Source organism: Rhinoderma darwinii, chromosome 5, assembly GCF_050947455.1.
Source record: "Rhinoderma darwinii isolate aRhiDar2 chromosome 5, aRhiDar2.hap1, whole genome shotgun sequence".
In the NCBI taxonomy this organism is placed as follows: Eukaryota; Metazoa; Chordata; class Amphibia; order Anura; family Rhinodermatidae; genus Rhinoderma; species Rhinoderma darwinii.
The window spans coordinates 305,562,013-305,575,423 of NC_134691.1; the positions used below are offsets into that span (position 1 = coordinate 305,562,013).

Consider the following 13,411-nt stretch of genomic DNA (forward strand, 5'->3'; position numbering starts at 1 on the left):
GTCGGGAGTTATGGAAACAGCCAAGTGCTCGCTGAACTACGCTGTTTCCGTAACGCCTATAGAAGTGAATGGGAAATACTGAAACAACTTGGCACAGCGATCCACACTACTTCCAGAACTCGGTAGCTACGGAAACAGCATAGCTTGCTGTGCTCCGCTGTTTCTGTAACTCCCATTCACTTCTATGGGAGTTACTGTAACAGCGTAGCTCAGTGAGCTCGGATGTGGCCAGGAGAGCCGTGTAAGCTAGAACGGGGTTTAGGGGGCACCGTTCTGGAGATAGGTGCAGGTCCCAGAGGTGGATATGCCATAATTGTCCAAGATGATAAAACCCCTTTAAGCTGGTGTAGAAGTACAAAGTGTTTGCTGTGCTGGCCTACAAGGATTGCCTGCCAACCAACTGGGAACAGACAGTGACCCCTTTGGGGGGCATAGAGGGGATTATTACTTTGGGGGTACAAAAAGGAATACTATAAGGGTAAGTTCACACTTAGCGTAGATACTGAAGATTTTCCGTAATGGATTTAGTTTCGAAAAATCCACAGGATAATACATCTCATCCACACGCTGCCTAAACGACAAGCAGAAAATCTGCTCAGGCATTGACGTGCGGTGCCATTTGTAATCCGCAGCATGTCAATTGTATTTATATTTTTTGTGGGTTTTCACCATTGAATTCAATTGGGATGTAAAACCCGCAACAAATAGCAGATGTTGTGGGTTTTTTTGCGGCGGAAAAGCAGCGATTCAACTCCCCAAAAAAAAATATGTCTAAGGCTGGATTCACATGAATGTGGCGTTTTTGCGGACACAAAAATCACTTGCCAGCTCCGTGTGTCATCCGTGTATGATGCGCGGCTGCGTGATTTTCGAGCAGCCGCCATCATAGAGATGATTCTAGCCGACGTCAGTCACTGTCCAGGGTGCTGAAAGAGTTAACTGATCGGCAGTAACTCTTTCAGCACCCTCGACAGTGAATTCCGATCACCATATCACAGGCCACTGCAGCAGCATCGGCGTTTGCAGGTAAGTCGATGTAGCTACTTACCTGCAAACGCTGATGCTGCTGCAGAATCAACTGTAGCCTCTGGTGCCGATGTGTCCTCGCTCGTCCGACACGATGCAGGACCTGTGAGTGACGACACAGCGTGATCTCTCGAGAACACGGCTGTGTCTGCACTGCCAGAAGCTGGGCGTTCTGAAGAGAAGTGGATGATACTTCTCGTCAGAACGCCCAGCTAGTAAAAGTAGTAAAAACGCCCCGATGTACGCACATAATACACGCCCACTTGGACTTTTACTTTTAAACACACCCAGTTGTACTTTTGCAAGCCTCATTTGCATAAATACAAAAATGGTCATAACTTGGCCAAAAATGCTCGTTTTTTAAAAATAAAAACGTTACTGTAATCTACATTGCAGCGCCGATCTGCTGCAATAGCAGATAGGGGTTGCAAAATCTGGTGACAGAGCCTCTTTAAAGAGGCTCTGTCACCAGATTATAAGTGCCCTATCTCCTACATAATGTGATTGGCGCTGGAATGTAGATAACAGCAGTGGTTTTTATTTTAAAAAACGATCATTTTTTACCAAGTTATAAACTATTTGAGATTTATGCTAATTAGTTTCTTAATAGACAACTGGGCGTGTTTTTACTTTTTACCAACTGGGCGTTGTGGAGAGAAGTGTATGACGCTGACCAATCAGTGACCAATCAGCGTCATACACTTCTTATTGTTCCAGCCCAGCTTCTCTCACTGCACAATCAAACTGTAACAATGGGCTGGAACAATGAGAAGTGTATGACGCTGATTGGTCACTGATTGGTCAGCGTCATACACTTCTCTCCACAACACCCAGTTGGTAAAAAGTAAAAACAGACCCAGTTGTCCATTAAGAAACGAATTAGCATAAATATAAAATGGTTTATAACTTGGTCAAAATTGATAGTTTTTCAAAATAAAAACCACTGCTGTTATCTACATTACAGCGCCGATCAGATTATGTAGGCACTTATAATCTGGTGACAGAGCCTCTTTAAACTCCTAAATTGCAAATCTGCCAAATAGTGCAGTGATATCCGGGAAAGCAAAGAATCAGCGCACACTGGTGCACACAGTGAATACACCACTGGTGATTTATCCTCACCCCTTGAGTGCTGCCTAACTTTTTACTTCTACTATACATTAGTGAGGAAACTGGGACCAAGCCCCTGGTTTGGCGTTTACCATAAAGGATGTAAAAGAAACCAGTAGGAGTGTGGTTCCCATCTCCATTTTCCTCAATGCACAATCAGGCAGATTTATAGCAAAACAACGAAGAAATAACTGAACAGAGTAGTAAAAGAAAAAAAAAAAACACATGGAGGGAAGAGGACAACTCAGGGGGCAAATAATATAGATATTGGCAAGTAATTATTTGGCTTTTTTCATTTTAAGTGGAAATCTTTAGGCTAGGGCTCTGCGGCGACGTTCACTCACAGCAAAATTGCATGTAACCACAACCACCGTGCTACCTCAACGTTTCTCTATGAGTGAAAAGCGATGGGGGGCTTGCAACAATCACAAGAATTTCGACTGGTCTGCATCTCATGCAATTTTTCTCCTCGTAGGAAACCATTGAGGTTGCGCATCTTAACCGCACACCTAAGAGGCGTGCAGCCCTTGCCCTCAATAATGATCTAATGACCATCTGTTCTACATTGAAGAGGTGATGGATTCATCTGCCATTATTAATAAGAAATTATTAATACTCTGGGTCACCAGGCTAAGAAGTAAAGAGGTGATCAGCCTGCCATCATCACTGCTCCTTTATAATAATGGAATATTAAAAGCCGGAATAGAGAAGGTGAAACCTGTAACATTAATGAGATGATCAGGCCATAAATTGTGAAGCCGGGCATCCGTTCATGTTATCAATTAACACATGAAATATCTACATAAGAGGACTGAATATCCACTTTAAAAGCCAAATTACAGCATTTACAGATCACTTGTTCTCAGCACTAGAAAATAATTCTATTTGGAGATTAATTTGACGGGAGTGAGTGAGGGATTGGTAGATCTACATAATAATGCAGCTTTACTCACGAGCGTGACAGCTGTCAGGGTATCACCCCATAATAGAGCTGCGAAGATTGGTGACATGAATTCCCAAAGATAACGTTTCTGACAAGTCCTACAAGCTCCATCAATTTCCAATCGTATAACAAGCTGGACATTTTTAATTAATCTTGAAGAAGAATAAAATAGTGGATCAAAGCGAGGAATCCAAAGAAGAAATTGAAAGTGAATACCAAATTGATGTCAGAGCAAGCGTATGGGCCTGCAGAATTATTATAATGAATGGACATGCTGGGTCATCTGTTCAAGACCCACATCTAACTCACCTAACTCAGAATTCCCCAATAGGGCATTTGAAACAGTATCTTCCAAAACCGAAAACCCCTAAAAATTTTCAGTATCTTCACGGTTCACATTGAAATCAAGGGGATTTGGTAGGAGCAAAGTTATGCATACAGTACGTCAGTTGTTACAATTTGTTACATTGATTATCCCATCGACCTTTAATTAAAAAAATTAAAAAAAAACACTAGGAAAAGAGAGACCTAAGGTACTTTTACACGGCCCGACGAGTGCGCCGATCAACGAGACAGCTCATTGATCGGCTCTCGTTTGCTCCCTTCAGAAGTGACTAGTATGGGGACGAGCGGTCGTGACTATGATCGCTCGTCCCCTGACGTTTCTATCCTGTCGGCAGCACGTCTCCCTGGTTACACAGCGACAGTGATAATATTTTGAATATATAAAACGAAAACGATCAGCAGATGAACGAGTGTTTTGTCAGGGCAATTATCGGAAACGAGAGTTCTATGAACGCTTGTTTGCCTGATAATTGGCCAGTGTAAAAGGACCTCTAGATCCTAGAACTAAGGCCTTATTTACACGAGCGGCCGTCCCACGGACCTATGTAATTCAATGTGGCCGTTCACACTGCTGTTGTTTCATCGGACCGTGTGAAGGGTCCGTGGGAAAATAGGACATGTCCTATCTTTTCACGCATCACTCCATAGACTCATCTATAGGGGATGCAAGACATCGCGTTTCGCAGCGCCGAGCACGGATGCACCTCGGCCAAAAAAAACTGACGTTTTTCACGTCCGAGGTGCGCAACGCTCGTGTAAATAAGGCCTTAGACTGCACTAAAACTAAGGGCAAGCGCCGTGCCCTTAAGCTCCATTCGGCTTCACAGAGAAGGCTATAGACAGTAATGGCCTGACAGCATCACAACTAATGGTGCGACAACCAAGTGAATCCGAGAAAGGTCGCCGTGAGCCAAAGGGACTGATGATTCATTCTAGCAAATACTGGGTGTCTCAGTGACCTGAACCCCCAACGCATACTATCACGTGATAGGTCTCTATGACTTATTTTATGTACAGTCCTATTTGCGATTTTTTTGCTGCAGATTCGCAGCTTTTCCGCAGCAAAAAGCACAACATTTGCAATTTGTTCTGGACTTTCACTTCTCCATTGAACTCAATGGGGAAAATCTACAACAAAATTTCAACTATTCTGCGGCATAAATTGACATGCAATGGATTAAAATCCTGCACCGCAGATAAATTTATGACGGTTTTCTTTGCAGATTTTTTTTCTGCAGTGTGTGGATGAGATTTATTAGGCTCAGTTCACACAGTTTTTTTTATGCGGAAACCACGTCAGAATCCGTGCCAAAAAACACCTTTCATGGATTTCAATGGGGGAGGTGTTTTTTTTTCCGGGGGGCTTTTAGCCACTCGTGGGAAAAGAAAGTGGCATGTTCTTTCTTGACGCAGTTCTGCCTCTGGCCTCCCATTGAAAGCAATGGAATTCAGAAAAAGCGTTTTTCGCCCACGGTCCTCAATGGCCGTGAATAACGCAGCGAAAGCTACAGCAAGAAAGAGCAGGCAGGTCAAAATATTTTTCTGCCTGCAAAATACTCTGTGTGAACAGGGCCTTATAATACCATCCACTTTGCTGCAGTCGGATGAAAAATCTGCAGAAAATGCGCTACGTGTGAACACAGCCTTATAGTTACAGTATGTGAATCAGAGCCGTCTCTTGTAACGAGTCGAGCACCGTGCAGCTCTAGGATAGAATGCTCGCTGTAAACTCAGGATTAGTACAGGGTACAACGGGGCAAATTTATCAAAGAAACAATGACCGTGTTCTAGTATAAATGCATTGAAAAGTATATACTGAACATCATATTTACCAAGCCCCCAAACATCCCTTTTTCCAACGCCTAAGAATTGTTTGTCTTTGTTGGAAAAAAAAAAAAAAAAAGATGGTTTTCCAACAAGCAAGGCCCTGAAGTTGCACTGTATGTGACCGGTTTACAAACCTTTTCCGCCTTTCCATTCTGAAAGTGATGGCGAATGACTCCAGGTTGTACTTGTACCTAGTGAAACACTACACCATATTGGTGTGCTCCAGTCTTAGGGAAAATTGCACATGCTACACTTGTTACTCATGTTATTGCATTTGGAGGGACACATTTTTGGTTAGAGGACAGGGGCTCAGATTTTGTTTATACGAAAATAATGGTAGAAGAAAAAAAAACTAAAAAAAAAACGCTACAGCAATTATTGTGAAAGTCACCCTGGATGAGAAAAAATTGTTTGAAACCACCTCCAAAGACTTTACTGATGTGATTCACCAGTGCCTGACCACCCACCCCGTACAGTAACACTGGGAAGAAACGGAGTACCCAAATTTTCACTGGCAAGACTTTTTATTTTATTTTTTACATGTAGAACTTATATTCTACTTGTTATGGCCTGTGCACATCACATTTTTCCCCTACGTTTAGTGTACGCCAGGAAAGCTCCTGGCGTACACACCAAACGTGTTCATAGGGTTGCATTAGCCCAAACGGAGGCTAAAAGAGTATCATTTAATCCTCTGTGGGGCTGGTATATGTCAGTAAACCTTTTTAATGGAGAATGAAATAGTGTGGTAGACTGCGCTATCCCATCCTGAGGGATCCTGCAACCGAGCGCTGCACGTTTTGTTTTGTTTTTTTAACATGGGAGCCTATGTGTGATGTATACCACTGTATGGCATTCGTCACAGGCATCCATTGAACTTATATCTCGGGGAGCTTCCTCAGAACCGAAGTCACCAGGAAGGGGATCGGGTATTGCTCGGCCCGAGGATTCTGGCCTCAGGAAAACCCCAGACACCTCCCTCCATCTATGGACAGTGATGTTAGGGACATTCAACTACAGAGTCCCTGGCCAAAGCATCGGTAGCACACTGCACGGAGTCTCAGGGACTGGATGTCAGGGGCTTTTCCAGTCCCAGAGTCCCCAGCCAGAGCACTTCCAATGGGGTCTGCGTAGTTGAAAGCCCCTGACGTCACTGTCCATATTTGGACAGTGACATCAGGGGCTCCTCTAGTTGCGGAATCCCCAGCCAAATCGTTGCTCACGCTCTGACTGGGGATTCCAGCATCTCAAAGTTCCTAACGTCACTTTGCAAATATGGAAAATGACATCAAGTGCTTCTGCCGGGCAGCGTGCTTCAGATACTCTAGCCGGGGACTCTGGCATTGTATCCCCTGACGTCATTACGTCAGGAGCTTAGCCAGGCACTGCGCTTTCAATATCGCTCTGCCTGGTGATTTCTAAGATAACTTGTTGACATACTTTTCTCTGTTGCGTATTTTAGATGAGTATTACGTCCATTTCTGGAGTTTGTTTTCTACTCTAAAATTATGCTTGAAGCATTAAAACTCTATGTAAACCTTTGAAAGTGATTTTTTCTTAAAATAATTAGTTTGGTGCAACTTTCATTAATTAAAAATTATTTTGACTTTTTGAGATACAGCTGCATTGTATACTGTGTACATAGCAGCTGTATCATTCGCTGAATTCTGTACCCATTCGGTCCGTGCAGCTTCAGTGAAAGTGAGTCCTGCGTGTCTCTGACACGCAGGATCCACCGGTTTAGGGATGCACGATGCATGTAAACTTTGATACGGCTTTGATACTGTGCATCCTCAAACGGTTCGATACCGCCATTCCATTCATTTCGATACTAAGCTGTGCGGCCGCACAGCTCAGTATAGTAACACATGAATGTATTAGAGCGGGGCTGCGGCTGTGTAATACAGCCATTGCCCCACTCCTGACAACAAGTGCGCGCCGTCAGGATGATGCGATGTGGCCGGCGCTGTACTAATGATTGCAGGCACTGAAGAAGGAACATGGCGGGCACACTGCAAAACACCCCCATGTTCTGTCTTCAGTGCCTGCGCCGCCGCTCATTAGTGCAGCGCCGGCCGCATCCCCTCATGATGACCGCGCGCGCACTTTCTGTCAGGAGCGGGTCAATGGCTGTATTACACAGTCGCAGCACCGCTGGCGGAGATCAGAGAAACCTCTCATCTCCGCCGTTATTCCCCTGAATGCTGCGATCAAAGCTGACTACAGCATTCAGGGGACAATGAGAAGGGGGGATGCCCTTTGGATCGTGTCACAGGGAATTCCTGTGACACGATTGAGGGACATACCATATATGGGCAGACAGTCCAGGGTCCATTGAAGGTCCACAGGGCTGTTCTACCATATTTCCTGTTAGGGCATACTTAGGTATGTCCTAACAACTGCCTGTGTACTATCAGTATACAGGCTAATGTACTGTAATATAGATATATGCCAGTACATTAAAGTTTAAAATAAAGTAAAAACATATGCGTAATATTACATTTTAAAAAATACGCATACACTATTTTTACAATACACATTAAAATAAGTCTCAATACATAAAATATTCACATATTGGGTATTGGCACGGCTGTAATAACCCGCACAACTATTTTTTTTGCGTCATTTATGATGTTTACGTAGTAAAAAAAATTTTTTAAAAAACTGCTTTCTGTCACTTATTAATGTGAGGCACGAGGTGTGATGAATTTAACCTCCATGTGCCTCACATTAATAATAATTAACCCCATCATGTACCTTACACATTAACCCATTATGAATGAGAAACATGATGGGGTTAATTACTATTTTTGTGAGGCATATTCAAAATTCAATAAAACCTCGCGCCTCACATCAGAAAATGGAAGAATTTTTATTTATTTTTTTATCACTGTTGGCAAAGTATCGTTTTGGTATCGCAATACTACATGAAGTATCGGTATCGAAGTCCAAATTCTGGTATCGTGACATCCCTACACCTGCTATCTATCACATCTAAGTTCATAACTTAGATGTGACAGATTACAGGTGGATCCTGCATGACCTGCTGACACTGAAGCCGTCAGTCCTGCGAACCTGACGGATTCAGATCTTAGTGAACGATACAGCCGCTCTTTATACAGGATATAGAGCAGCTGTATCTCAAAGTTAAAATAATTTTTAATAAAAACTCATTTGAAAGTTACACCAAACACACTGATACACATGTACATAGCGAAGCTCTTTATCAGGATAAGGAGCACTATGTGATTAATATGGAAAAAGTTTTGAACCTGTTTGTTTGTCTAGGACGGGGCATTTCAGAGAGATCGATATCAAGCGGGTTGCTCTATACTTTGCTGCAACTGGCCATACACATTAGATTAAGGCTGGCTGAACCTGCCAATTTCAGTGGGGTTGGCCGATGATCCATAGTGTATGGCAGTGCCCCAATGTCAGGGAAAAGAAGACGGGCATGTTGGATTTCTTGTCCATGAAGAAAATCTTTCATTTTCTCCTTAGGCTTGTTTGAGATACCTTATTACAATAGCAATACAATAGAAATGCACAGTCATGTAGAAGCGGCCTCAGCAATATATATCTATAAGTATAATGTACTAGGGCACTTGTTAGGGCTACTGAAAAATGTAGTAGTATTTTTGATACTTTAAAGTATATGCACCTGGGAAAAAAAAATTAAAAAAAAGTATATACTCCCCTCCCCAGGCGTTGCAACAGCTCCTTGCCCCCTCGGCTATTCTCGGAGCTGTCGGCCACCAGTAATAACGCTGCGTCCTACGTGACTGCTGCAGCAGTCAGATGGGTCACAGCATCATCACAGGAGGCAGACTGCCAAGGAGACCAGATGTGAGGAGCAGGGACAAGTCGCCATGGTAATGCCATTGGAGGTGAATATGGACGGGGTTTTTTCGCTTTTGCTTTCTACAGTGGCCAATCTGGCTGAAAACCTGCACCAATTAAAACCCAATTTTAGGCAGAATTTTCTGTGGGTTGCAGGGTCAAATGTGCTGCGAACTTTCTGCAGCTTATCCGACCCATGTCATAACCTAAAGAGTAAAACATATGTGTTGCCATCACATGACTAGGACAGATTTTTATCCACTGTTACGACACATTCACACTAATGTGGGGACACTCGGACGTGAAAAACGTGACTTTTTCACGACCGAGGTGACCCCGTGCGGGTTGAGTCTATGGAGGGATCCGTGAAAACGGAACAAAATAGGACAGGTATTTTTCAACGGACCCTTCACACGGTCAGTTGAAACGGCTGTGTGAACGGCCCCATTGAAATACATGCATCAGTGTGATGGTCGTTGTTTTAACGGCCGTCACAAAGACGTATTCTAGGTTCATCTGAATTCGGCCTTAGTAAACCATGAAAGTTCCTTGAATTGCCAGGCGCAATTTGTAGCCTGAGCATGAAGTGTTATTCCCATCTCGGACATTTATGGAATATCCACAGGATATACCAGAACTCGGGAGCTGCCGACAAAGCCTAAATTGATACTCTACGCTGTTTCCGTAACCCCCATATACTTCTTTGGGATTTCTGGAAACAGCACAGCAAAATGCGCTTGGCTGTTTCCATTAAACTTGTCTACCTCATCAGACACTGGCCAAAAGCAAGTGACAGAGGTAGGAAGGGAGTCAAGTGGCCCCGTTCTAGTGATGGATATGCCAAATATCTGATATGGGAATGCCCCTTTTAAACTATATGCCATAAGTGTCTCAGATCTCCTCCGACCCCAGTTCTGTCTGGTGAGGTGGTAGTTGCACCCAGGCTGAGAATGAACGGAGTGATGGTATACTTGGTCGGCAGTTTCTGTAAGGCCCAAAAAAGTGAATAGAGAGTGTGGCCGCCTCATCAGCCATAATGGGGGTCACTTGTTCTCCAAATGTTTGTTGGTCCCAGGGGTAGGAGCCAACACCTATCATACCCGGTGGATATGCCATAAATGTCGTAGATGGGAAAACCCACAGTTATTCACACGCCATCAATGCCTGGGGGGTATAACAGTCTTCAGTCCTTCTGCTTTTTCCTGAACAGGCTCTGCCGGGATGTCTTGGTGACGCGTCGCTCTTCCGACTTCCCTGGATAACGCGGCAGTCCATGTGACCGCTGCAGCGGTCACATGGGATGAAACATCATCCCAGGAGGCCGAACTGGAGGAAGAAGCAGGGAGTTCTGGGGAAGTACAAACGTATTTTTTTCTGAGTTGAGGTTTTTGTAGGAAACATTAGAAATCTATATTGTGAGCGCCGCGCATGGTACTCCAGCGGTAGTCACTGTCCAGGGTGCTAAAAGAGTTACTGCAAATCAGTGAAGCCTCTTCTCTCTATCCAGCACTTAACTCTTTCAGCACCCTGGACAGTGACTACCGCTGGGCAGTGATTACCATGCGCGGCGCTCGGAAACAGAAACACGGAAGTGTACACGGAGTACACACAGGAACCACACTGATCCAATCACGGACACACGGATCTGTGAAAAACGACCCTGAAAACGGTGATGGAAGTGTGCATGAGGCCTCAGCCATACCACGCATCGCCAGGGGATTCAAGAGACTAAAGATTTAAAGAGGCTCTGTCACCAGATTTTGCAACCCCTATCTGCTATTGCAGCAGATAGGCGCTGCAATGTAGATTACAGTAACGTTTTTATTTTTAAAAAACGAGCATTTTTGGCCAAGTTATGACCATTTTTGTAGTTATGCAAATGAGGCTTGCAAAAGTCCAAGTGGGTGTGTTTAAAAGTAAAAGTCCAAGTGGGCGTGTATTATGTGCGTACATCGGGGCGTTTTTAATACTTTCACTAGCTGGGCGCTCTGAAGAGAAGTAACATCCTCTTCTCTTCAGAACGCCCAGCTTCTGACAGTGCAGATCTGTGACGTCACTCACAGGTCCTGCATCGTGACGGCCACATCGGCACCAGAGGCTACGGTTGATTCTGCAGCAGCATCAGCGTTTGCAGGTAAGTCGATCTTACCTGCAAACGCTGATGCTGCTGCAGAATCAACCGTAGCCTCTGGTGCCGATGTGGCCGTCACGATGCAGGACCTGTGAGTGACGTCACAGATCTGCACTGTCAGAAGCTGGGCGTTCTGAAGAGAAGAGGATGTTACTTCTCATCAGAGCGCCCAGCTAGTAAAAGTATTAAAAACGCCCCGATGTACGCACATAATACACGCCCACTTGGACTTTTACTTTTAAACACACCCACTTGGACTTTTGCAAGCCTCATTTGCATAACTACAAAAATGGTCATAACTTGGCCAAAAATGCTCGTTTTTTAAAAATAAAAACGTTACTGTAATCTACATTGCAGCGCCTATCTGCTGCAATAGCAGATAGGGGTTGCAAAATCTGGTGACAGAGCCTCTTTAAGCTCTTGAATAAATGAATTGGTTGCCATTGAGAGCTACTTCCCCTTTCTTTGCACCAGTTTTGATAAATCTGCCTTTATAAAACTCAGTGACATATTTTTTATTACATGCAAGTATGCTTCAGAATAGGTAAAGTCCCGTAGACCAGCGCTTGTAGCCCGCAGACCAGCGCTTGTAGCCCGCAGACCAGCGCTTGTAGCCCGCAGACCAGCGCTTGTAGCCCGCAGACCAGCGCTTGTAGCCCGCAGACCAGCGCTTGTAGCCCGCAGACCAGCGCTTGTAGCCCGCAGACCAGCGCTTGTAGCCCGCAGACTAGGGGGTTTTTACACAATGGACATTGATCACATATCCACAGGATAGGAAATAAATGTCTTATCGCTGGGATCCCCACCTATCGCTAGAATGGGGGCAAATGAATGGCGGAAACAACTGAGCGCTGTACCCGGCTGTCTCCATCAGACCCATAGACATTGTATGGAGCAGCACTGCACACGCTCGACCACCCCTCCATTCAAGCTTCTCCTCACTGCGGCTGTGCAGAGAAGAGAAGCAGTAGGTTTCTAGTGATCTGTGGGGGACTCAGCGATCAGATATTTATCGCCAGTCCTACAGATTGGTGACAAGTGTCCATTGTGGAAAAAAGCCCTTTAAAAAAAACAACTCGTGCACCCAATGTTACCCCCATGCAACGGGGCAAAGGTTACTATTCCCTGCAGCCTGTGTGCACCCAGCTAATGTACTCCACATAACTGAATGGGAACTGTACACAGTGACGTACATGGGGCACTTCATATAACTGGAGCTGCACCAACTCGACACAATTATGTGTGACAAGTGAACAGAACAGCGGGACAAGACAGGAGACATGACACCGCCGCTCAGCACAACTTACTATACATTCTCTAACTTGGCTGTGAAAGTTCTGCTCTCTGATGGTCACATCGTCTTCTTCCATCCTTCATATTGCTGGAGCCCAGGACGGACTGCTGCTGAGCTTCAAACTATCCCCTCCCCCTGCAGACAGAAGGAGGCAGAACAATAACAAAGAACCCGGGCCTCCCCTGTACTGAAGATACCGTATTTACTACTCTTGCTCTAGCGCTGCCCAAAACACAAGAGCACACGATGCTCTCATGTAACGCGCCATGTGATTGGTTCACAGACAGGGCAACCACGGGTCGTCTACTGTATCTGCACCTGTGATTGGTGAAGTCGCGAGCGCAGCTTCCCGCCTCCTCCCTTCCTGTCAGTTTGTGGTGCCGTGTTATTAGATAGGGCAGGTGGCTGAGGGAACGAGGAGGCGGTTATATAATCCGCCCTATACTAACGTCACATATATATATATATAATAAAAACCAAATAAACATTTTATATATATATATATATTAGTCTTATCTACAACTGAGAAACAATGATACAAAAATGTTAACAGCTTGACAAGATAACAACTCCAGGATATAGTGACAGATTTAGGCTTCGTTCCCTGACTGACACCATAGGTTTCCATCACCATTGATTTCAATGGTGACGGATCTGGTCACAGTGGTTTCCGTTTGTCTCAGTCAGGGCCCCATACAGCTAAATTTTCTGGGCCCCCCTACCGTGGCACCGCCTGTTAACGGTACTCCGTCCAGCACTATATCAAGCTACCCAGGGCCGCCATCAGGGGGGTATTAGGGGTACTGATGTGAGGGGCCCGGCCAAACCTAATTGAAAGGAGGGCCCGGCAACTGCCGCGACCTGCCTTTGGTAGAAAAAAAACAGGCCCCTGCAA

The 13,411-nt window shown here is 44.8% G+C and overlaps 1 protein-coding gene across 1 annotated transcript in view; it reads right to left on the minus strand.

The window, feature by feature from the left end:
• LMBR1 (limb development membrane protein 1) overlaps window positions 1-12,792 on the minus strand; it is a 143,048-nt gene extending 130,256 nt beyond the window's left edge. Inside the window, exon 1 of the mRNA XM_075827398.1 lies at window positions 12,530-12,792. Coding sequence (XP_075683513.1) covers window positions 12,530-12,592 — 63 coding nt within the window. The 5' untranslated portion in view covers window positions 12,593-12,792. The remainder of the gene's footprint in view (window positions 1-12,529) is intronic.
• Window positions 12,793-13,411: the final 619 nt, after the last annotated feature.